The sequence below is a fragment of the Electrona antarctica genome, assembly GCF_951216825.1.
Source record: "Electrona antarctica genome assembly, chromosome: 13".
In the NCBI taxonomy this organism is placed as follows: Eukaryota; Metazoa; Chordata; class Actinopteri; order Myctophiformes; family Myctophidae; genus Electrona; species Electrona antarctica.
In genome coordinates this window covers 42,207,349-42,234,603 of record NC_136794.1, presented here as the reverse complement: position 1 = coordinate 42,234,603, position 27,255 = coordinate 42,207,349, and the positions used below count along the sequence as shown (strand labels likewise).

Here is a 27,255-nt window from a genome sequence, read left to right as displayed (position 1 = left end):
CGTTGTGAGCAAAAACTCTTGAAATAAAATATGTGCAATATTTAGAATATTTTTCAAACATTCCAATAACACAAATCTGGTACAGGGCTCCCTGGTACAAAAACTAATTAATTAACATCTGAGAACCACAGGTTTAAATAATTAAAAAACAATGGACAGCAACCCGCAACTAGCAATATTTACAAGCTACTTTGAGAAAGATAAGACAAAAGTCTCATACCGTATAATAAGCCGACATGGCAACACCGCCTGGTTGACATGTACTGCTCGGTGCTCGTAATCTGGTCTAGAGCCCGCCTACCGCATCCGGTCATTTACACTCAAGCACAACGCACTCAACCGCAGAGCCATTTCCGTGTCCGCTCGAGACCGGAAACGGCAATACTGCGACGCGAATGAACACCCGGTCGTTTTACGTAAACGTGCCACATAGCGGGCCAATTGGAAACGCGTCTCCGGGCGTCACGTGAACTCTTGCGGTCAGTAGTGTGTAAATCATTTTGTCAATATCTTTATTCGGGCTACTAGGCTAGCTCTGTCTGCTTACTGCTACCACCGAGCCATGAAGCCACAACAGGACGCCGCCGTTGTTGTCACCGTTGTCACGTTTTCGTAAGGTAGACCATGCCGCTCGCGACGCCGGCGGACGATTTGGACGGTTTGGAGGCACATTCGAAACGCAGAACGTTGGGTTTTGTTAGGAGGAGGAAAGGTTTGGGTTTAACGCTCGCTAGCTTGTCTTGTGTGTCTCTTACATAAAAAAAACAAGTGACGTCCAAGGCTCGTGCACTTTATAATTTTTTATTTAAAGCGCCTCGTTGGATCAACGAGTCTTTGTTTGGTGTTTTCCTTGTAGTGACACTGCAAGTTTTTTTGCTAAAAATACAATTGTTTCATTTTTTGTTTTTGGACAGTTTTCTGTCGACGTCGAGCCACCGGTGTGTGTGGACGGTGCATGGATCCCGGGCAGGTCCAACATTATTATAAATACTGTGACGGAATCCTCCTCCTGTGTCTCATTATATTTAACAGTAGCACTGTTTCCTCTCTCAACCAACAGACCAACCTCGGTTTATTTTAGCAATAAATAGTAATCTCAATACCTCAGTCAGTGTGGCATAACGTGACAACAAGAACGCCAATCCATGTCGCCTGTCTTGTTTGTTATTACCGAGTAACGACCGCCTACTTGCTGTAAAGGGGGAGGAGGTGATAGATAGAATAGGGGTTTGGTTTTTAAAGTACCATGATGTGATGTCACTTCAGTTCTCCGGGTGTTTGTGATGGAGGAGAAGCTCTCTTAATTAGATCAAACTCCAACCCGGACCCATCATCATCCAATCCACCATGGGACCTTATTCATCATGCCCGATCGGACCCTCTTGATGTAAGCCAGCGACAACACAATGGTACGAGCCGTCTTGAGGAGGTTGAGAGCGAAATATTTCATGTTTGCCAGCTAACGTAAGGAGTACTTGGTTCTGTTTGTTTCAGACCATCCAGACTTTTTTTTGTGGGAGGGAGTTGTCGCGATCTACAGGCTGGCTTGGGTGGTGGGGGGGGAAGAACGATGGAGACCGGAGTCCGGCCTCATCATCACCGCGAAGTGTTTGTCCACCCGCTCTCCAACCCCGGCGCCGCGGGCATATGTTCCGAGATGCTGGAGGTGGCGGAGGAGGCGAGCCGCGCGGGGGACTTCGACCTGGCCGTGGAGATCTACAGCTCCCAGCTGGCCGACCTGCAGCAGCCCGACCGCGGGCTGTGTCTGCGCAAGGCCGACTCACTGGTGCGCGCCGGCCGCATCTCCGAGGCGCTGGACTCGTACTGCACGGCCGCCAACCTCTGCAAGCTGCGACCGGAGGAGCTGTGCCTTCTGGTGGAGAACATTGCCCACACGCTGCGCGAGAAGGAGCTGAATATATCAGCGTGGACAGCAGGCGGCTCTAGTAAAAACGGGACGTCGCACGGTAGTAGTAATAATACTAATAATGACCAGGACCCGGAGGACCCGGAGGACGACATGACTGAGCCACCGCCGGACATGTTCTCGTGTCACCTGTGCCGGTGTCTGCTGTACGAGCCCTGCACGCTCGAGTGCGGCCACACGTTCTGCAAGCGGTGCCTGGAGGACGAGGCCGTGCGGGACTGCAAGCACTGCCGGCACAAGATAGTGGCGAACAGGCGGGACGGCCTGCGGCTGAACGTGGTCGTGAGCGGCCTGCTGGACAAGTGGTTCGAGAGCGAGAGCAAGGCCAGGAGACACTGGGCGGAGGGCGACGCGCTGTGGAGGGAGCAGAGCCGCCACGCAGACGCCCTGGAGAAGTATAACCGAGCTGTAGAACTAGGTAAGGAGGACTGTATGATGGGAGAGACAAGTACAGGCTTTATTTCTCATCTTTCTTCCATCAATCATCGTATAAACCTATGTTATTTATTATAACGCAGGTGTAACACTATTAGGCCTATACTGTTACAGTTTATGATGAATTGAAAATGGTGGACCCTATTGTAAACAAGTGTAATGCTTTATGGTGTTTGATTGATTGAAGTATTTATTAACAGATTGGAGAATTACAGTACATTTCAAGCACAACTCGATACAAAACTGTTAACTGTGTATGACACCATAAAGCATTACAGTTGTTTACAATAGGGTCCACCATGTTCAATTCATCATAAGATGAATGTGTCGTCCACGGTCCATGGTTAACAGTTTATGTATTGAGTTGTGCTTGAAATGTACGGTAATTCTGCAAACTGTTAATAAATACTTCAATCAATCAATCAATATACCTGCTAGGTTGTTGTGTGCACGTGCATGAGTAGAGAGGTGAATCTCATTGACCTACTTTATGTTGCACTTCCTCGTGTCACCGATAGGGGCGCCCTCTCTCACCTTTATATAAAACCTACTGGGTCAGGCAGGCAGTTATATCACATCCCCACTCTCATTATCCAAGCAGCACCGCATTCATATATAACCTATTTTTATAATGATAGCTTATGACGTAGCCTGCATTCTTATCCCCCTTTTTTTCCCTTTTTTTCCCTTTTTTTCCCTTTTTTTTTTTTTTTTTTACATCTATGCCCAAAGGCAACAGTATGCATGTATTGGTCAATTCATGTTCAGTCCATTTGAAAGGGAAAAAATACAGCCCATATGTTTGTGCACAATGTTTAATTCAATTCATGACCTGTATTCCACTGACCCCTCCTCCCTTCTTTTTCCTACTGTTTTATAAGTTATTTTTATCATGAACATAACCAGGGCATGAATGAAGGGCTGTGCTTTTTAGGAGTGATATAACCGCTATTAACCCAGCCAGGAGGACGGAACTCCGGTGTCTACCACTGGCTCTCTTTTCAAATGCAAGCAGCAATACCTTCCCACGGTAGAATGTTTATACATTTTAATCTTGAGTAGAGAACATTCAATGCCACTGTTGCACACTGTTAGCGCCTTACCAGAGAGATTAGAATCACAGACGGACAACTAGATTCTGCATGCACAGTATGCGGTCCTTACCGTCCTTCAGACATCTTTTCACGGAGCTGCATTCCAAATATGAGGCATACTCATGAGGAAGCCCCATTGCAGACCACTGGTGTGGGGGTTGGAGTGGTAGGTAGGATGTCTGATGCAGTATTGCTTATCAAACAAAACGTGTTGCTTCACGGTGCGCCAGCTGAAACGCAGATCTGATACTTTTGTGTGACGCTGTAGTACGATCAAGTAGGGCATTGTTTTCCTCTTATTAGAATAGTCCCCACTCCATGGGGTCTTTTTTGGCACTGTATATGTATAAATATGTACATATGTGAGAGAATTCTGCATTTATAATAACAACTAGGAGCAGTGAGCAGCCATTCCACAGCACTCTGGGTTAAGACAGTGGGACACGTCACACGCAACCCATTGCTGGCCTGGAATCGTACCTGGGACAACCAGGCCTCTGGCTTCCCAGGCGGGCTCACTAACACTCAACTCGGCCATGGCTGACCCCATTATTGCAGTGGTCTGTGCCAGTCATGTGTGATATAGGGGTGCAACATTTAATCAATTATAAAGATGCATTGATTAATCAAAATGACGAATTGATATTGATAAAAAAAACAAAAGTAAATATAGCTGCAAGCAGCTATAAGACGAGGTCAAGCCCAAAAAGAAAAAGCTATATGCATTATACACAATGAGCTATATAAACATTGATGACTGAAATGATTTGACAGCAAGTCACTCGATCACTCTCAAATCACTCGTGTGAAGTGAGCGGCACCTTTCATCACACATTGTCGTACATCACATTCCGTGCTCAGCCAATCAGCTGAGAACATTCTGTGCTCATACGGACAGACAGACAGACTTTGACGTGGCCACAAAAAGGCAGGAAAGTGGATCGAGCAAATCATAACAATTTACTCATCGGGAGGTCTTTTGACGACTGAGTGTGAGCTTCAGTTCCTGAGGGGTTCTCATGGCCGGATGGCCCTCTACCATATTGCTGAATTTAGTGAAGAATGATGCTGCTAAAATGGCAGAATTTTCACGGAAACAATAAGGGGTCTACACCCTTTGAGCTTGATCCCTAATAATTAAAAAAAGGTGTTCTCCATTATTTAATTAATCAAAAAAAGTAATCAGTCGCTACTGTAATCGATAGTTCCCTAATTAATTGTTATTTATTATTATACCATCATATCAATTGGCCTCATTCAACCTCTTAGTGCTCTATGCCAGCGGTGATGTCATGATAAGTGCTGTGTAGAGAGAGAGGGATGCATTTAGAGGGTAAGAGGGCGGTTGATAGCAGGTGGGGTTGGATTACAGCCAGGATGTAAAATGTGTTGTAACTTGCAACGCAAGTGTCATAATTGTGTTATTTGTCTGAGTATTTACATTGAATGTATGGCATCCAGTGCTATTGTCCAGACACATGCACACACAGACATCAAAAGGGAGCTCGCACCCCTGCCCTTTTACCCGTCTGTAAAAAAAACTGCCCTCTCCAGACCATGAATGCTGCATTTTCTATGGCCTTATCTGAAGGTGGCATTCAGGAGAATGCCATTTTCCAAACTCTCTCCTGAACTCGAACGCAACATTTTGCGTGGAGAGAATAGAAATCCATAATATACGGCACATCTTCATTAGCAAAAGAATGCGGGGTCGTGCCCCGGAAATGGCTGATCTACAAGCTCTCAACGCAATGCTATTGTCTATGTTACAAAGGGTTACACAATGCTTTACACAACTGAAATTAAATAATACACTAGCAAAAGCAGAGGTAAAGGCAGCATTGAAGCATCAAATCATACAGTAGTCCAGTGTGTTGTTCACTATACTGCACGGTTCTATTCAGAGAAGGCATAAAGATGTAGGTCACCCCCCGTCCGTCCAGTTCAAACAACTGGATCTTTCATTCCATAAGAGTTAGTGAGCCTCACTCACTGAAGCCAAATGAGTTGAGCCAACACTTCCAAAGCACACGACTCTCTAGTCTAGTCTATGGCAACATGACTGAACATCTTTAAATTTGAGTTGCAACACCTGTTGTATAGTTGACAATTTATCAAAATAATAATTTTAGCTGCCACCTTAAGCCTGATTTATATTTAGTTGCGCGTGGCTGTCGTGCGCCAAAAACGAGACCATCTCCAAGCGCTGTAAGTGTGTAGATCTGCTTCCAGTGCGTGAGTTACTAATGCAATGCAGCTTAGCCAAGTATAAATCAGGCATTACTTGTTGGCTCTACATTGGGGGCAGGGGACTGGCCACAATACAGTTGACCCCATTCTCTCTAACCAGTAACCCGGTTATGTAAGGGATAGGGGAGGGAATTGGAACGTTTAAGTGTTCTGAATCTAGTTTACCTGAAAGAGGTTAGCCGGCGTTGAGCTGCCAAGGGGCTGGACCTTAGAGTATATATGAATAGAGACTGCACCGGATATCTCCTCCCATCCACTTGCATTAAGTTGCTCAAAAGCGCATGAGGTGATTTCACTCAGGAACAGAGTGCATTCTGGGATGGATTTGCCCCAAACACATGAACGCGCTGCCCGTTGACTATCATTGCACGCATTCACGTATGAAACGGCAGCGTTCGCGTATGAAACAGCGTTCACGTGTCATCGTGAACGTGCACAATGATAATCAATGGACCAGCGCGTTCATGTGTTTGGCCCACGCTGCAATACCAAATTCGGCCACTATGTCCATTGCGCCTCAGGGTTTCCTCCGGGTGCCGTCTCTATTCATATATACTCTAAGGGCTGGACAGACCCTAGAGAGTGGCATCATTAATCATCAGTATCAGTCTCATCTGCACAATACTTATTAAATCTCCATTGGGGTTGATTAGCTAAGCTAACCATGACACCATCACTAAGAGTGGGATAAGTAGTATTTTGACTCACTAATGCATTTCCCCACAATCCAGTGTAAAAGCACCGTTGTTTCTAAACTGGCTGCATGTTGTCATCCTGCCCTAACTCTCCTGTCTCTCCACCATCATGCCTGAATAATAAATAATAATAATGTGGAAGTCCCCGCCATTAATTTAGTCGTTTACTGATATCTATTATACATTTGAAAAGGTGTCCCCAAGACAGGAACAAAAGGCACCAGCTACTACGTCACTGACACGCTGCAACACGCTGCAACACACACTGCAACAACACACTAACACGTCACAGACTTACCCTCCGCGTCGTTCGTTCCCTATCTCCTCATGTCGCGCCGCACGCCCAGACTCAACACCAGCCGCCTAAACATTGTCATTGCACTGCCACTAAAGCCGCCTCCCGTCCACACGCGCAAACAATATCAATATCAATAATAAACACAAACACGCCACAAGCACCGACACCCCCGCCTAATTTGTTGCCACGTCTATGACAACAAGCACAGAAAAAATGCCATTCAACACGCTACTTACACACACTACCACTCGCTTACAATACGCGGACCTGGCAACACTCCCTCTCCCATTTGCTCACAGCCCACCACGTCACCCACACACACACATACCAAAACCAAGTAGAAGAAGAAGAACTAGAACTACACAGCGCACACTCTGATTCTAACTTGGAGACTTACCATAATGCTAACACGACCGCGTCGACACCTGGCGTGGTACAAGCGGGACAAACCCAGGCGCATATATGGATACCAACAACAACACTACACGCGCGCGCTGCAACAACAAACCGCTACGTACAGTGTGTGTGTGTGTGTGCGTGCGTGCGCGGGGGGGGGAATTTGGATCGCCTCGCGATGCCGCGACAATGGCACTACACTACACAGGGCTCGCCAGTGCCACTACGTACTCGCATTTGCAACTTACAATATCACCGTGCGAGTTGTAACATTCACTTTGTAGCACCGCTGCGACTACACAATCCAAACTTCTTCACAGCTACAAGTTGCGCCGTTTACATCCACAACAATGTGTCACTCTCTCGGTTCTGCACCGCTGCTGGAGAAGTATAGCACTGTCGAAGGCAGCGCAACTACTCCCCCCCCCCCCCCCCCCCCCCACACACACACACACCCCAGAGAGGGAGGAGAGAGAAGAGAGCGAGAGAGAGACAGAGCACACACGTCTTCACGTAGGAACACAGATAGACAAAGACAGCGCTTTCCAGTCCTTAGCAACTCCTTACCTTTTCTCTCACATTGTTTTCTTAGCTTTGTGACTGACCAATGAGAAGCAGATTGTATTGTCTGCAAAGCAACTATGTGTCTGTCACAAATAAAAGTTCTGTCCTGCAAGCCCATGTCATGTCAACACAGACAAGGCAGCTGTGCGCGCGGTGACTCCTGCAAATTACACTGACCCAATATTATTTTGTACAACCTAGCAAAGCATAACATATGATGGTTTGGAGAATAGGCTGGTCTCTCTTTTTACAAGCCATACGCCATTGCATACAGGTTCTCAACCTTTTTAATTTCAAGGACCCCCATAACTCTGACAGTAAAACCAAATGGACCCATAAGAGTCCCATTTGATTCCATTTGTACAGTATCAGAGTTAAAAGTTATAAAACAGTCCATTTGGTTCCATTTCTACACTCTCAGAGTTACACACCTGTAGGGTCCACTTGGTTCCATTTGTACACTCTCAGAGTTACAGACCTATAATGGGTCCATTTGGAACCCCCTCAAGGAACCATGAGGGTCCCTGGATCACACCTTTGACAGCCACTGCTTTCAAAAAATACATAACTAATATAGAGCATATTTGATCAATTTAATGTTAGGCTACAGATTATTTTGACATCTGAATTTAACAGAACCGCCCACGCACAACACATGCACGACGTGCACGCGCATGTCCACATCCACATGCACGCGCGCATGTGTCCTCTTTTTGCTCATTCAGAATATGGTATGCCTACACACTTAAAATAATGTAAACACGCAAATTGCGCAAACGACTGCATCGACACCTGGCGTGGAACAAACGGGACGAACCGAGGCGCATATATGGATAAGAACAACAACACTACACGCGCGCGCACGCGCTGCAACACAAAACAGCTGCATAAAACGCGTGTCACTGTGGACTTCTGTATCTGTGGACTTCTGTATCGCAACGCGGGGCAACGCAACTCTGGGATGAGCGGGCCGAAGGCCCGCGAAATTCTAGTATATATACAATAGGAAAGGTGAGAGGGAGGCAGTGAAGTGGAGGAACATTCAAGCAAGATTCGATCCTGACTTTGTACAACATGTGTTGTTCATGGAGTCACGTTGTGTGTTAAAAAAATGGATTGGGCAGCCGATATTTCTGATGGTATGCCAAGCCCATTTTCCACCCATGCCTCCATTTCTCCCTCATAGCTGGCAAGTTTCTCAGTTTGACCAGCCATCAGTTGGAAGACCTGTGCATTTGCTTTAGCTTTATTGTCTGTAATAATAACAACACTCATACAGTACAGTACATTACAGTGAAAACGAATGAGTAATCGATCATCAGAAAATTATGCCCCAAAAAATGCATAATGCACATCCTTCTCTGACACATCTATCCCTCAGTCACGCAGTTAGAAGTATGTCTGTCACTGATAAACTGGAGTATGCGTCCCGCTTAAAGAGGTCATGAACTGGATTCAAACTGGTACTGTAACATTGTGGCTAAGAGGCTTTAGCCTGTGTGATGTTCATAGTAACTGATAGTTGATCCACCAGAAAGTCCATTCAGCGACTGTTCGTGCCACAGGGTTTTCACTGGTTTACTGGATTGTGACCGAGTGATTATTAATACTCGTTTAAAGAAAATACACATCTTTATTGGTTGGTTAGAATTTCTCTGTCCTTATTGAACTCAAAAGTCAAGGCGGTTTTATTTGTATGACACATCAGCAAGCAATTCAATGTGCTTATTTAATTTAGTTTTTCTATAGAGTAGCCAATCATAATTTTTACCCCCTTTTTATGCCCAATTTAGTGGTTATGCCAATTGATCCACACAGACATTTCTGTGTTGTCTCACTGCTGTTGCATCCTACTGGCTCACCTGCCAGTGAGTAGCCTCCTCTGGGAGGACGTAGAGCCTTCATCTTATTCGTCCCACTCAACACTCCCTGCTGACAGATGCCTGCTCAACTAAGCCCATAGATATCACCCTCCCCACCCGGCTTCCGTCCCCTGAACACGGGCCAATTGTGTTTGCATAGACTCCTGACAAAGCCGGATGCATCATGGTGGATTCTAATGCACAACCTCTGTGGTGGAGGGCAGGGACATTACCAGTTACCACTGCGCCACCCGAGCACGTTGTGCTTTCAAGAAACACAAAATAATTGACTTTGTGGTTGATGCAAAACAATTATGGCTGCAACGCGAACCGAATTACAGAGCGAGAGGGATTGCACAGCATATGAGTGAGATAATTTTCTGAACTCTAGTCTAGCTGGTTGGTTGCCTTTACCCACATACAGTAGTAAGCATTACGGATGATTATCAATCAGAAATCGGTTCTATAAAATAGTGTGATTTTAGATTAGACAAATTTGATTTGTGGTTGCTTGCTTACAAAAAATGTAATAGGAAATGAAATAAAATACAACAGCCAGAGGGAAAATGTACAAGCATTTTTCCCACGGTGACAACGCCCCTCTTGTGAAACACCTGCAGCTAGAATTTGATTTTTGCTGTGGTGTTCCTCACGTGCAATAATGACTTGTGTCGTTCCGACACCACTGAACAACCATCCCTTGTTGTGGCTGTATAGCTAGATAATGCAGAGAATATAGGTCACACGACAATGACACAGTGCACTAACTAGTGCAAACAGGGCTCACAATAAAGTAAGTCATGCATATGATTTGCTTGAAAAGGACACTTTTTGTCTGTACCATTATACACCGACGTGTGTGCAGTTGGTAAGCGTGGCATAGACACGTGAGCTGTTTCAACTGTAATTCTCCCTGAAGAAATAAAATTGGAAAATTGCAGATTTTAATACGCAAATTCCTTGTACTTTTAAGTACTTTTTTGTCACATGATTTCAGACCTGACACAAGCAGAAATAGATGGCATGGCTCATCAGCAATATGCTGCTGCTGATATAACTTGCTGGCTAGCACGTGTAACGCAAGAGAATTGAATCACACAGACCTTTCTGTCAGAGATTCTCAGTTTTGTTACTATGTACTGTGTGTGTATGTGTATTCGTTGCTGTCGGGAGGAAACCACCTAACTCAATTTGTTTTGCATAAATCGGTGCTATTGAACACCCTTTACGTCTGTGTTATTGCGAATATATTGAACCAATGAAAAGTAGTAAAAAGCGCTTCGGACAAAACATTAACTCCATTGGACCCTAAAACTGTCTGCTAAAGCAACTAACTCCACCACCTCTCCCCCTCTCATGCAAATAATTGACAATATGTAAAGTCACAATACCAACTTTGATGGGGCAGTATTGCTTTATTTAAAAAATATAAGGTTTTCTTCATTTCCTGAAAAATATATATTTTTCATTTCCTGAAAAATGGAATATTTTCGAGTTAAATGGTAAACCTCCACGACGGCAGAGATATACATGTATGTTGCAGAGTGTAATGTGTAGTTAATGGGAGAATTGAAGGAATAGGGAAGTTACATTTTAAAATGGGTCTAATGCCATGTTACAACACATAGTTAGCCTACTTCCAAGACCTGGAGAATGTCACTATACACCCTGGGGCAATAGCCTGACCTGTTTGTGTCTCTCTCCCCCACCCCCCCCCTCCTGTGATCTCTAGCACCCTCTTCAGGCCGACTGTTGTGCCAGCGGGCTGAACTGCACATGGAGATGAGGAGCTACAGTCAAGCTGTCCAAGATGCCAGTAGCATATGCAGGATCAAACCTCTTTGGCCAAAGGTGAGAGACGGTCAATGAGGGGAAGAGTTTAATTACTGTACACTACTGCGGAAAGTTTCTACTGATAATGTGCCATTGTTGGAAATGGCATATCGATTAATACATAACAGGGGTGTAAAGATGAACCTACCGGTATATGAATTGGAAATTGATTTTTAATGACATTACTACATCGATACGCGTACTCCTAGTTCGCTCTAAATGTGCATTGGATGATGTTTTGGGTAGTGCTTCGAGGTAAACCGATCCCACAGATACTATTTAGATTAGAAGATGTGGTGTGACGAGGAATCTGTGGATACCTTTTCCAGGCAGCGACAACTCTGCGAGGTCTAATGCCTGATTAAACCTAGGTTGCATTCTGTACACACAGCAAAGTCCGTCGGGATCGGGGCCGAACCCGCGACACACTGTCATGCTGGATTACCAGCCAAGGTGCCTGGACCACTGACACCAGGGCTCCACCGGGCGCGTCAGCGTCGCGTCTCCGTCAGGGAATTTTCCCTTTTTTAATCAATGAAGGGTGGCTCCACTGCCCGCGTTGCGTTGACGGAGACGCGACGCGTGCATTAAACTTGAACCGGTGCGTTTTTTAACACGTGCATTAAAATTGAACCGGTGCGTTTTTTGACGCACGCGATGGAGACGCAACGCGTCCGGTGGAGCCCTGGCGTAAGCCGGCCCAGGCCATACCAAGCCATTTCTGGCAGTACTAATGCTTTATGGTTACATATTATCTTCTCTCTTCTGTCTTTCCAGGCCCACTACATAAAAGCCACTGCGTTGAGTAAAGCGGGCAGCAAGGACGAGGCCCTGCAGGAGTATTTTATGTGTGTGGCGCTCAAGCCCAACTGGACGAAGGTCAAGCTGGAAGCTCAGAAGGTACAGTTATTGCGAACGCAGTGATTGCGAACGCAGTGATTGCGAACGCAGTGAGCATTTACTATGAGACCCAGCAGATCATTGCGAACGCAGTGAGCATTTACTATGAGACCCAGCAGATCATGTCTGTGTGTCTGTCCCGCTGTAACACCACCCGCCCACCACCAGAGGGCGCAGCTGTATCACACACAAAAACACACGCACGCACACACACTCACGCACGCACGCACGCACGCACGCGCGCACACACACACACACACACACACACACACACACACACACACACACACACACACACACACACACACACACACACACACACACACACACACACACACACACACACACACACACACACACACACACACACACACACAAAACTTAACTTAAAAAAAACTTAAAGGAAAAACTTTAAAAGGAAAGAAAAACTTAAAAAGGAAAGAAAAACTTAAAAAGGAAAAACTTTAAAAGGAAAGAAAAACTTAAAAAGGAAAAACTTAAAAAGGAAAGAAAAACTTAAAAAAAAAACTTAAAAAGGAAAAACTTAAAGGAAAGAAAAACTTAAAAAAAACTTAACTTAAAAAAAAAACTTAAACACAAAAAAAGAACTTAAAAAAAACCTTACAAAATTACGTAATTTATTCTAATTGTTGTTTTTGCAATTTACGAGCTGCGTTCGCTTCCCGCGTTCGCGCGTCTTACTTGTATAAACTAGTCTTTGCTTTTGCTTTGAAACCACGTTCAACCTGGCATTCCTTTAAAGGAGCATTCAGTGATTTGGGTAACCCCCCGGTCTGCCCCGGTAACAAGATGTACACATGCACGCACTACAACTTGTAGTCTACAAGTGGGGTGACACGCGACAGGCCAACAGCACACACACCAAGGCCCACCCCCGCTCGATCATGATTGGTGGAAGGCCCCTCTCTATCCTGATTGGATGAAGGCTTTGCCACCTAGCCAAAAATGAAACCTAAGGTTTTTTGACCCTCAGGGGTTAACTGAGGACAGGGAGGAACTCCTTATATGGTCAGCACACTCTATAGTAGGGAGGATTATCACAACAAAACAAAAAAATAAGTGATATTTGAATTAAGTGAAATCACTGAATATACCTTTAAAAAAAAACAATACAATGTAATGGGGCTTAAGTGGTTAAACAGTGGGTGGTTAACAACTTAAAGTAAAGTACCCGTTTCCTATGGCCGCATCCAGTTCAGGAATTGTCGCCTGTTATACCATGTGCAATATTTAGTAGATAACCAGCCATGATTTAAGTCCCAGTTCATATTTACAGAGGAGAAGTAGACTTTGTGTGAGAAAAAAAAATCTGTGTTGTATCATGGCACTTTTTCTGTTTTGTAAGATAGAAGGGAAACCTATCATGTGAATATTTATCAGAGCAGATAAGATAACCATATCTCTCGCTGGGTTTATCCGTGTCCATGCATGTCAAGGAAGCTTAGCTTCAATGCTAAACCTCATGTCAGACAACCCCACCCCACACACACTGCCCCCATTTCAGCTGCGCTGTCCAGCAATACCACACTCACGTGTGCATGCACACACAACACTGTGACGACAGCTGTTACACAAGGGAGTGAACATACGATACGGTCTGGTGCAGACTAGTGTTTTATGAATTTAGTTAGATGAGGCTCGTGGCTCGTTGGATTCCTAGGAAGAGCAAGGTGCAACATGTAGCGCCAAGAAAATGTCCCCGGCACTTCCCAGAGGATTGTGTAACACTTCAGGCCTGTCCCAGAAACGTTTGTAGGTTGGAGAGAGAGAGAGACTGTCTGGTTTTGGTGGAGTAACAACAACTGATAAGATTATTTTTATCGCTCTTGTTTTTATGGCATTTCTGTTTTCTTGCCATAGGACAGTGTAGACCTGATATGCTTTGTCGAATGCAGAAAATGGCAGAAAATGGCCAATCTATTGGCTCACAACAAGTGCTGCAACACATTGTGAGCTTGCAGATCTGTTATTTATTTTTGGACGTGAGAGCAGACGAGATGGTGGGGACATGAAACAGAGTTCCTGAGCAGGGAATCAAACTCTCAATGTTATGGTTATGGGCTCACTGCATAAATTGGTTGCGCCACCATGGCAGCTCAGAATTGTAATGATTTTAATATTTAGGGGTACAACAGTTAATTGATGTAATTAATTATATAAAAAAATATTGATTTGAATAAAATAAATTTTAAATTCAGTAGCAAAAATACAGAAATGAATTACACTAGTGATTACTATAATGCCACTTAAATTGCATCCGTATTTTATCCATCCATCAAAGTGAAAGTGAGAAAACTGTTGACATGGACATCGGCCTCAGGTCTTCTTAATGGGTCCGTCCGTTAAAGAGCTGGGGCGACTGGCTCAAGAGGTAGAGCAGGTTGTCCAATGATCCATGGGTCGGCGGTTCGAATCCCGGCTCCTCCTGTCTACATGTCGAAGTGTCCTTGGGCAAGACACTGAACCCCAAATTGCTCCCGATGTGCTGGTTGGTACCTTGCATGGCTTCCGCTGCAATCGGTGTATGAATGTGTGTGTGAATGGGTGAATGTAATGCACAATCTATGTAAAGCGCCTTGGATAAAGGCGCTATATTAATGCACCATTTACCATTTACCAGAAAACTGTTGACATGGACATCGGCCTCAGGTCTTCTTAATGGGTCCGTCCGTTAAACTGATAGCCGCTTACCTTTTGCCTCCAGGTGCTGAGTGAGGTGTTCTCCTCTGTGTTTGAGAGGGACGACATGCCCACACCGCTACACCCGCTGCAGGGAGGGGCCGCCACTCGCCTCATCAAACCCAGCGCCTTGCTCAGCTCGCTCAGACCACTCACACTAAGACCTGCCTCATCCTCACAGGTAGGAGCGCGCACACACACACACACACACACACACACACACACACACACACACCAACCAACACATGCTGTCCGCATTCCACGCGGACTCTTCTGCTGCCATCTATGGCAGTGAATGATTCTTTAACCTTTTGCATTTCAAGGACCCCCCCCTACCCTCCCAGTTTTATATTGCCGCTGTCGGGCAGAAAACTCTTATCTCCATATTTTAATTTATGAAATGTTCTTTCGCAAATGAACGCCCTACTTCATCGTACCACAGCACTACACAAAAGCAGCAAAAGTAGCAGATGCATAAGCTCGAGATGTGAAGCGTTTTCAGCTTGTAGATCTTCTAGTTTTATTTTTTTATTCAATTTTGAATCGTGAAAAGTAAGTAACAGTTTTGGACATATGAAGTTTCCACCCGACAGAAGATATGCGTTACTTAGGCCACTGACCCCCAATTGATGAACACTGGTTTTATCTCATGGACCCTAATCTACACCGTACAAACCTCAGTGCTTATTTAACTCAGAGCGTGTACAAATGAAACTAAATTGACCCGTAAGGTGGTCCCCGGAGAGGACCCATCATTGAGGAAATAATGTGCTAGTAAGGGGTTTTCAAATTTTCACTTCAAGCCCACGTTAACTGTAGTTTAGCCTACTGTTTTGCACACTGTTCTGCCTTTCTATAGCGTGTGTTTGAGGTAAACTTGGTGGTAACTGGCTTGGGCGGTATGGTTATTCAATTATGGGGATGGGCAGAGCTGTAGACTAGGGGTGAGGCGATTGCTAAATAAGTTACAAGGATGCGTGTATTTGGGTTGTCCCGATCCAATCACGTGATTGAAAATCAAGGCAGATCACGCCATATTCAAATGATCGGATGGGGATCAAAAACATGTGATCGATTCGGAACATCCCTAGTATCAGTATTTATATTCATATCATGATATTAGACTGGATATTGTCTGTGATTTGGGATATTATATACCACTATATGGCACGTTCTATAAAATGTTCTATAAAAATATAAATATCGGATCGGGAAAAATCGTTATTGGCAGATACTCAAAATCCAATGATCGGAATGGGATCGGGAGCATTATAGCGTGATCGGGACATCCCTAGCGTGTATGCATGGTCCGCATGATGGACCTTTTAGTTATTTAGGGTGGGCTCAGCAGTGATGTAAATAGGGTGCGTTTTGCGTCCCAAAACGCACTTTATAGTTATGGGACGCAATAAACCATCAGCCTCTGCATCCTGTGGACGCAACTTTATCCTGGCTGCAGCTGCACTGAAGACTATGGCACTCTCTCGGTCACACACTGTTCTACGTGGAAGTCTAGCACTCTTTCGGTCACACACTGTTATTCGTGGAAGTCTAGCACTCTTTCGGTCACACACAGGCTGCAACATCGGGTCTCATCACAACCCAATGCGCGACCCGTGAAGTCGGGGGGGGAAATAATAAAAGAGAGAAAAGAAAAAGACGGAGTGACAAATCGTTAGCAACAAGCTATGCTAACAGACTAGTGGTGGTGGTGTTGGCTATTAGCTTGTTGCTGCTGCTGATTCAACGCACTGATTGAACTTCACTTCATGTCCGCCTGTAACGTGAACGAATCCTGACACCAGCGCTGCAAAAACAGACAGATCTACAAGCTCTCAACGCGCTGCAAACGGCGCTGCAGAGATGGGCGCATCTGCGGGTTCTCAACGCGTTTGTTTTTGCAGCGCTGGTGTCAGGGTTCGTTCACGTTGATCTACAAGCTCTCAACACGTTGTAAACGGCGCTGCAGAGACAGGCGCATCTGCAGGTTCTCAACGCGCAAGCTTGTGAATCTGTCTTTTTTGCAGCTGCCATTCTTCCCCGTAGACAGGGACTCAAGTGACTTCTAAGTTCCACTTTTCCAAATAAATTATTTTACATCCACAATGGCAAACCTATTTGCATTTTGGCTAAGTACAATAATTGCAACTGCAACTTTTGGTTGGTATATTAAGCTATGTTAAATCCACTGTTGCCCACTATTAGTATTTCTTACTGAGTTGTGCTTGCTAATACTACTACCCTACATAAAAAGATATACTGTATAGGCCTATTTGATATTTTTGAGTGGTGTAAACCACTCCTACAACTGGCTTTTGTGTGCAGAAAAAAATGAGCATGGTTGCTATGTTCAAAATAATTTCTGACGTAATTAAATCACACCCGGGTGAACTGGATGACCGTAGCAACCATGCTAATTTTTTCTGCACAAAAAAAGCCAGTTGTGAAATCACATCCGGGTGTGATTTCATTACGTCAGACCACAGCTGATCATGCTATATAAAACCTTACACCACTCAGTTCACACGGGTGTGATTTTTATATATATATTTTATAAAAAATGTTTTATTATTATTTTTGAGTGGTGCAACCACTCCCTTACGGAGCTATGTGTGTGTCTGGGTATGAGCACAAAAATAGCATGGTTGTTTTTCACCATCTGTGCGCAACCTAACGCACACACAAACACACACGCACGTATTAACTGTATATATGATGCTTTTGGGGGGTGCCAATACATTACAGTGACAGTACAGTAGAGGGACCGCCACACGGTAACTCTGTCATTTCTCAACCGTTTCGGACGCGGCACGGCACGCCGGAACCGGCCCGGCCCCCTGGAACCCCCCCCCCCCCCGCGAACCCCCTCACGGAGTTGCACCACTCACTTCACACAGGTGTGATTTTTTTTGGGACTCATAAGAATTTTTTGGGACTCATTTGAATGACCACCTGTGCATCCCGGGACCCATTACATTGAAAACCTATTTACATCACTGGCTCAGTGGGAGGCTAGCCATCTAGCAGAGGGTCACTGGGGTTTTTTTCACACCCATTTTTTGGGTGTAAAGGAATTTTCCAAACTTCCCACGTTAGTAGTCTAGAATAAGGCATTCTAATGACATTCAGCAAGCTTTGGTCCCATCTAAGTCTGCATCCTAGCAGACTTGAGAAAGAGCGTCCCTCCGCAAAATTCACAGACAAAAAAAAGATTACTGAATTTTCTTTACACCCAAAGTGTGTGTGTGTGTGTGTGTGTGTGTGTGTGTGTGTGTGTGTGTGTGTGTGTGTGTGTGTGTGTGTGTGTGTGTGTGTGTGTGTGTGTGTGTGTGTGTGTGTGTGTGTGTGTGTGTGTGTGTGTGTGTGTGTGTGTGTGTGTGTGTGTGTGTGTGTGTGTGTGTGTGTGTGTGTGTGTGTGTGTGTGTGTGTGTGTGTGTGTGTGTGTGTGTGTGTGTGTGTGTGTGTGTGTGTGTCCTGAGGACAGTATCTGGACTAGGTGTATTGTGCACACTGCTGCCAGTAGGCCACAGAAACCTTGTCCAAATTTCATAGAAATGACATACACAACTGGCGTCATAAATGATTGATGTCACATGTTGGCCACTTGATTTGATGTCACGAGATCCACATTGGAGCCATGCCATCCCCGCCATGACGCTGAACCAGTATGGTTTTCAGTGGTTGATTAGTAAAGAGAATTATAAAGTCAAATTGACTTGGTTTTTTTTCTCTGGTTTATTTTTTACAATGGCCGACATAAACAAATACCTGCTAGTCGAGAGATCATTTGGAAAGCAGGGTGCAAAGCCTTGAGCTACTGGCTACAGCAAAAGTACAACAATTAGAATAAAATAATATTGTTGTAGTATTGTTATTTCACACACACACACACACACACACACACACACACACAATACAGTTTTGAGTACCACAGACGAAAAACAGTCTAAGTCCAAATTTCATTCTGACCCCTCCACGAAAAGGCCTCGTTGTCCTGAACCTTTATCTAGCATTTATACATTATGGATCAATAGTGTGGACTTAGACTGTTTTTCGTCTGTGGCATTCAATTATCCTTTTTTATTCTTTAGGTCAAGCCTAATTGTTTTTTCAATTAAAGGTTTCACTATTTTGTTAAGTTTTACTTAACTATGATCAGCTTGCTTGTTGTTGTTACTTGACTTGGACTTCTGTGGAAGGTACTTCCAAAAACAGCTCTGCTCTTCTTGCTCCACTCCTTTCCTAGGAATCGCAGTTCAGCGCGACTACGGCTCCAGTGGAGGACAGCCCTTCCTCACTCGCCCCCAACCAGCTTCCCCTCTCCCCTGCTAAATGTGACCTGGCCCTCGGAGACGAGGGCAGTAGCAGCAAGAGCCTAGCCAGTGTCCTGGCTGCCCTGCCATCGCCCCCCAGTGGCCTTAAGAGGAAGCACAGTGGAGACGCCACCTCCTCCTCCTCCATAGCTTTTGGTCCTCCGTCTAAATTGCACAAGGCTGGTAAGTAGCACACAGTAGCTATGGAAAATACACTAGGGCTGCGACTATCGACTATTTTCTCAAGTTACTAACTTGTGTGCTCAAGTTTATAATAACACAAAAAAAATCTCTCTCTGTACATTGTGACCTTGCAGATTGGACATTTTCGCTATTTTGAAACAAATAAAAGCTTCCTTTTGTAAAAATCTATTCATTATAATTGTTATAAGGATTAAATCAATACGTTTGATAAAATGTTACAACCCTATTACAAAACATGCATTCATTCATGTTAACCAACAACCTTTTGGCTTTGATAACCGCCCTCCAGATGAGGCGACTTCGTCTCAGAGCCGTGTCCCGTGTGGAGGGAGGACTGTGCCTGCTCAACTGCTGGACGCTGTAGATATGGAGTGTTCCCTCTGCATGAGGTAACACACACACACACACACACACACACACACACACACACACACACACACACACACACACGGGCGGGCATGCTGACACAGCACTAGACACAAAATGCAAGGTTATAGAACACAAACTGAAAATGTTTTGTGCCAGGGACCCCCAGAAGATAAGATGTATGTGAAATAAATGGATAAAGTTGTTAGAATGATTGTGATGCTACATTAACTACTTTTGCTTGGGATCCCTGTGGGCGATCTGCAAGGGCACCCGACAATGGCAGCATGAGTCTGTCTGTAGCTAGAACAAGGTGCATTAATGTGTGTTTGTTGACTGTGTGTTTGTCTCTTCCCAGGCTTTTCTATGAGCCAGTAGCAACCCCTTGTGGACACACATTCTGCCTCAAGTGTCTAGAGCGCTGTCTGGACCACAACCCCAACTGTCCTCTCTGCAAGGAGAACCTGTCTGAGGTACGCACGTACGCACGCACGCACGCACTCACTCACTCACTCACTCACGCACGCACTCACTCACTCACTCACTCACTCACTCACTCACTCACGCACTCACTCACTCACAGGCATGGAAAAAAAACCTCAATGTAAATTGTTTGTGTGTTGACATTACAGTACCTGGCCACCAGGGGCTATAAAAAGACATTGCTGATGGAGGAGGTGCTGCAGCGTTACCTAGGAGACGAGCTGGCAGAGAGGAAGAAGATCCATGAGGAGGAGATGAAGGAGTTGTCCAAGTCAGTTTACGCGCACGCACACACACACACCACACTTCTATTTCTATACTCAAGGTTCTTTTAATTGGGCAATGGTGTCACGCACCCAAAATAGCCGATCGACAAGCTCACAATGTGTCGTGCTGCCATGCGTTGTGAGCTTGCACATCGGCTGTTTTTGGTGTGTGACAAAAGCGCACAAATACTGTAAGTATGAAAAATCAAGCCTAAACTTTTGAACTATAAAAATTCTCTTGTGAGGAAATTGTCCTCACAATCTTATTTCTCAAATTCTGCTATACTTTGGCCCCCTCACAAGTATAGTAATTCTAGTAGTAATACTAATGAAGTACACACGTTCCCCCCCCGAAAATGCATACGGAGCAGTACAGACTCCCCCCCCCCCCCCCCCCTCCCATTGCATATGGTCCTATAGTAGTCCTGGTATTGTGTGTTTATGTCCTTGTGTCTGTTTGTCCAGTAGTTTTATTTATGTGTCACACTATGCTGTTGTAACCCTTCAATTTCCCTTCAGGGATTAATAAAGTATATCTCATCTCATCTCACACACACACACCCCCACAAGCTAATCATTAACTATGCCCTTCCTCTTGTTAACTTGCAGTTTAAACCAGGAAGTGCCGATCTTTGTGTGCACGATGGCCTTCCCCACCATCCCCTGTCCGCTGCACGTCTTTGAGCCGCGCTATCGCCTCATGATCCGCCGCTCCATGGAGACGGGCACGAAGCAGTTTGGAATGTGCATCTCCGATGAGCTGAAAGGCTTCGCAGACTATGGCTGCATGCTGGAGGTGGGTCTGCAGGTCTCTGTGGTTCAATAGACGGGGAGAGGGCATGTAAGGGTGGTGGCTCAGGAGGTAGAGCGGGTCGTCCAATGATCCATGGGTCGGCGGTTCGAATCCGGCTCCTCCTGTCCTGTACATGTCAAAGTCTCCATGGGCAAGACACTGAACCCCACATTGCCTCCAGTGGTTGCCACCTTTGGGGTGCGACTGTGGGAATTGAGGACGCTGGCGTTGACTGTTCGCCGCTTCACCTCCCAATGTATGAATGAATGGACCATTGTAAAGCGCTTTGAGTAGGCACGTAGTGCATAGTAAAGTGCTATAAAAAATGCAATCCATTATTATTTTTAAGGGTGACCAGTATAATTTATTTAATATATTACGAAAAAATAATTATTTTAATAATAATAATATAAAAACGTCCATAAAAATAAATGGTATTTTATATTGTTGTAGATTACGGACCAATGACCATTTGCTTTGGCAATGTAAAATGTTCTCTCATGCCAATAAAGCCCATTGAATTGTATTGAATTGACCATGCTACCAAAACGAGCAAGAATATCTCTTATGTTATTTCCTCTTAATAACTAAACAAACTGTCCTCCAGGTACGTGACGTGAAGTTCTTCCCGGACGGCCGCTCTGTGGTGGACACCATCGGTGTGTCGCGCTTCAAGGTCCTGAGCCACGGCCAGAGAGACGGGTACAACACCGCCAAGATAGAATACCTGGAGGACAAGAAGGTGTGTGTGAACCCATTTTGACCTGAGATCAGATTCTAAAAATGTCTTCTACATCCTGACAGTTTTCTGAAAAAGCTATGTCGTTCTTCGATTTTTCAAAAATAGCAGATCTACAAGCTTGTAGTAATGCTCCGTCGGAATTACCATCGGAACCCATAAGAAAGTACACTAGAGCATGCACATCCAAGCATGCACATCCAAGCATGCACATCCAAGCATGCACATCCAAGCCAGGTGCCGGGCCGAGGTTGAGAATAATAGATAAAAGGTAAGGTCTGCACACTGGAATAAGCTCACGAAGAGCCGTGAGGCTCGAAACATCATGCTCAAGCAAGGTAAGCTTGAGGTAAGGAACCTCAAGCTTTGGAGCATATTCCAGTGTGCGGACCTTACATTTAATAATAATAATTTTCATAATGTATGCCATGAAAACACGTAATAATGTAAATTATCATCACAGCTTGCAGATCAGCTCTTTTCGGCTAAGCGACACTGTCGTACTATGGAGTGGTGTACATTGGGCTCGGTGTGGGGTTTAATGTGTGGTCTTTGTTTTCTCAGGTGGAGGGGGAGGAGTTGGCGGAGCTGGTGAAGCTGCACGACTCGGTGTACGAGCAGGCCAGCAGCTGGTTCACCTCCCTACGAGATGACATGAAGAATCAGATCCTCAGCCACTTTGGACACCTGCCCAGCAAAGACCCAGACCCACAGGTACTAGCTGATTCTAATGAAAATCAACCGATAAAATCTTGTCTTCTGTAATGTGATGGTTTAACACAACGCTAAGGTTGGTGGAAAGCCATTGGATCTCTCTCTTTCTATAACTTTTAATTTCCCGTCCGTCCCCTGTAGGCCAGCGCCAGTGGACCTGCCTGGTGTTGGTGGCTGCTGGCGGTTCTGCCGTTGGAAAACCGTGCTCAGCTCACCATCCTGTCCATGACCTCCCTGAAAGACCGCCTCATCGCCATCCGCAGGGTCCTCATCTTCGTCACGCGCAAGAGGCCGCGATGATGATGATTCGTCCCCGGGGCTGCTCTGAACAAATTGAAGACCATTCAGCGTCTTTATGCAGTCCATTCTTGCTTTCATGCATCCGTTTGTCGGTATCGGGCCTAGCTTGTGCTCCATCGCACTCCAGACTTCGCCTGCGTGTGACAAATTAATCGGGTTTCATGAGGTCAAAACGAAGAACCCCACCTTCTGACTACACATCACAGTTTCTGACTTCTCAAAAACCTCAGATGTGAGGGGGTGTACTGTGTGGGAGGGGTGGGGGTCATGTTGTCTGTTGGCCCAGGCATCCTTCCATTTACAGCATTTGCCCGACTACAAGGTTATAAGATGACGCCACCCCCCCCTTCTTCAACAATATTTTGAAGACCAAATGACCACATGATTTATTTTGGGGGGGGAGTTTTTGCTTTATTCCAGTCCAGACATATACAGAACAGAGAGAGAGAGAGCAGAATAAAGCCCCTCGCATGGCATGCAGTAAAGTGCCTCTGGTCGCATTCGTACCAGTGTCAGCCGTGGGACGACTACAGCTCCAAATCGTGGTTCTATAAAGGAAATAATTTTATTTGACACACGTTGTGTGCTACCATTGAACTGTCTGGCTCCTCCTCATGAGCATGCTACCTGTTAACCTGCACAAGCACGGCAAGGCAGGTTTAGTTTTGTAGCACATTTCAACAACAAGGCGATTCAAAGTTTATTACACACAAAGAAAAAAAGCACCCGATCCCACTACTGGCCATTGAACCGGTGCTGTGCAAAGCAAAGACATTCATGTGCGTGTGCGTGTGCGTGTGCGTGTGCGTGTGTGTGTGTGTGTGTGCGTGTGTGTACATGGCACCCTTGTACGTGCTGCTTCCTCTTTCCATACTGTCTAGTGCTAGTTGCAACTGTGATATGGGCTGCAACAGTTAATTTAACTCGTTTAACTGATAAAGAATTGTAACCGATTAAAATAAAACCCAAAGATTTTTAATAAAATCATTGCTTAGCAAAAATAGCCTACAAGCATATAGATCTCACAGCGAGCGTGGAGATCTGCCGTTTTGTGCGCAACACAGTTGTACGACAAAGTATAAAACGGGGCTTATGTGGATAAATTGACTAAATATTTAGTTTTATGACGGAAAAAAAATCTTTTCAAGTTGATGTGTTCATATATATATTATAGTAAACAAAACAAGCTTTATCTATCGACCACATAATTGATAGAATAATCGCTAAGAGGATGCAATGGTTGCAGCCCTAGACTGTGGCTCACTGCAGGCAGAAAGAGATTTTTTTTTTTTTTTGCCAAGAGCTGGCGCCATGTTCTGTTATGAATGTGTAATGACATTTACAAGTCTGGACCTCCGGTGTAAGATGGCTCCACTTTTTCCAGATGAAATTTCCAGAAGAAGAAAAACACTCATATATTCAGGCCAATATGGTGCGGTCTTTTCGCTGGAACAGTTGAGCGTTGAGACAGTTTTCTGGCCCGTACCGTATGACCTCTCATTTCTTGCACTATTAAGAGCATGCAACGCTGCTTTTACTGTCACATGTTTGGGTGGTTTCAGTGGGTCTGCAATGGTATGGAGGAGGAGAAGGAAAAGACGGCCGTACATCGGTGGCTCTCAAACATTTTAATTTTAAGCCCAATCCCCGTAACTCTTCAGATCGTACAAATGGAACCAAAACCCTTATGGGTCGATTTCGTTCCATTTGTACGCTGTCAGAGTTACAGACCTGTAAGGGGCCATTTGGAACCGCCCCAAGGAATGCTGAGGGTCCCTGGACCCCACTTTGAGAACCACTGCTATAAGCCACAATCAGATTGCAGAGGATCATGTTACATATACCGGTATTAAAAAAAAGACACCAGTGCTTCAAATAAGCTCACAAAGGGGGCCTGCAACAGAAGTTAATCAAGACAACTGACTACATGCCTACCAAAATACAACGCAAATGCATTTGTATGAGTAAGAACTTTACACAGTACTGAATGTATTGGTTTGGCTGTATTTTGTGGGTGTCTTTTTTTTCTCTTTTTTTTTTACTGTCTAGAGTGTAGACCCTATTTTCTTGTGTTGTACATAGAGGTAGTTTCCTGTACGCGTCACGGCAAGCGGCTGCTACTCACCTTACAGGACTTGAGAGACAAAATTCAGATGCAAGCCCTCCGCCCCAAGCTTTCTCTCCATCGTCTCACTCAGCAGTGTGTATATGTGCCTCAGTAAGTCCCATAGAAATGTACCACTACGACAGTACCTGCCCACCACTGGGGTACAGTGGTTCAACAGTACCCGCCCACCACTGGGGGACAGTGGTTCAACAGTACCCGCCCACCACTGGGGGACAGTGGTTCAACAGTACCCGCCCACCACTGGGGGACAGTGGTTCAGCAGTACCCGCCCACCACTGGGGGACAGTGGTTCAACAGTACCCGCCCACCACTGGGGGACAGTGGTTCAACAGTACCCGCCCACCACTGGGGGACAGTGGTTCAGCAGTACCCGCCCACCACTGGGGGACAGTGGTTCAACAGTACCCGCCCACCACTGGGGGACAGTGGTTCAACAGTACCCGCCCACCACTGGGGGACAGTGGTTCAACAGTACCCGCCCACCACTGGGGGACAGTGGTTTAAAAAAAAAACTTTTGGTGACATTGATCAATTCTTGATAAAAAAAGCTTCTAATATATTATTTAGGCCCCAAAATCTATAAATCTCACACTATTAAGGCAACCGGACGGTTCCACGCGCTGCACAAGGTGCCCTTTTTTCACTTGAGCACCTGCCCCTCTAAATGTCTGTGCACGCCACTGCCGGGCATTCCAACAAACCCAACCGACCGTGTTTGTGGTTGGGAAGCCGGTAGGGAAGAGGTATTTTCTGTCACTGCACTATCATTTGGGCATGTCCTTATAGGCAAATCCTTAAAGAAAATGGTCCAATTGTTAAAGCGAAAACTGATCTAGAAGTGGACAACACGTTGTGAACTTGAAGATCAGCTACTTCAAGTTTAAAATGTTATTGCTTACTTTAAGACAAATGTTTTGTTAAATGTTGGCTAATAAGACAATGGAGCTGGTTAATTTGATTTGAATGGATCGTACAGTATGCCCTCCTATTACTCGATATCGCTGGGGAAGATGTACAGTGGATTTAGGCTTAAGAGTGATTGTGTTTGTTTGAATTATTCTTTTTTTTTCTCCGCTATGCCCAGCAGTGTATTTGTATAGTGAAATCTTAAGTTGGATGATTAATTGTATATCAATGTAACTCGGAGGCCTTTTCAGTGTTTTCTTTAATTACATTATTTCACACAAACACCTGTCTTTTTCTGTTCTATCTCTGTCCATGTGTGAATCTCCACTGTAGTTCTCTGTACAGGGTGGGGATTTCAACATGCTGCATTTCCTTCCATGTATATTTGTAAAGGGAAAATCTTGTACCTATTTTTTATCGCAAATAAAGGAAAAAGAAAACAATCTTGAGTTCCTGTCTTGATATGCCTCTCTTCTCCAAGATGTTACATGTTGAAGAGAGAACCCCATTTCCACATTTCTGTCAATTCAATTTAACCCACTTAAACCCTTGCTGGAATGGGGCTGAAATAGTTATGTTTGTGCCATATTGGTATGATTTGTTCTGGAATTAAAGGGGTTTCTGTTGGGAGACTGTTTGTTTGCCCGCTGCCGCCGGTCATGAGATTATCTAGCGCCAAAGGAAATGACATGTACATCAGTTTCAATTTAGGCATTTAGCAAAGCAACTTGCAATGTACAAGATCAGGGTAGATGGCATGAATGAACCCTTGTCAACAAACAGGGTAAATAGTCACACAAGTAGAGAAGGAGAACTGTAGTGCTTTGGAGAAAAATAAAACAGGAATCCAGCATCTGTCCAAACAATGCCATCTCTCAATAACATTCGTAACATTTGCAGTCAAGTAAAACTAATCTAAATAAACAAAGTTGTGAGTAAATAACCAACATTATTATATATCTTCTCTGTCAGGTGGAAACCTCAGCTTACTTTGAACACACACACACACACACACACACACACACACACACACACACGCACACACACACACACACACACACACACACACACACACACACACAGTTTATG

At 44.9% G+C, this 27,255-nt stretch overlaps 1 protein-coding gene across 1 annotated transcript; it reads left to right on the top strand.

Annotated features, from left to right (window-relative positions):
• Positions 1-485: 485 nt before the first annotated feature.
• Positions 486-26,609, top strand: LOC306935412 (LON peptidase N-terminal domain and RING finger protein 2-like). Its single transcript, XM_079518455.1, has 12 exons — positions 486-2,345; positions 11,254-11,372; positions 12,132-12,254; positions 14,980-15,135; positions 19,201-19,450; positions 19,761-19,860; positions 20,196-20,310; positions 20,470-20,591; positions 21,196-21,382; positions 21,987-22,121; positions 22,683-22,832; positions 22,974-26,609. The coding sequence occupies exons 1-12, from the start codon at positions 1,571-1,573 to the stop codon at positions 23,130-23,132; spliced, it is 2,391 nt and encodes a 796-aa protein (XP_079374581.1). The 5' UTR covers positions 486-1,570; the 3' UTR covers positions 23,133-26,609.
• Positions 26,610-27,255: the final 646 nt, after the last annotated feature.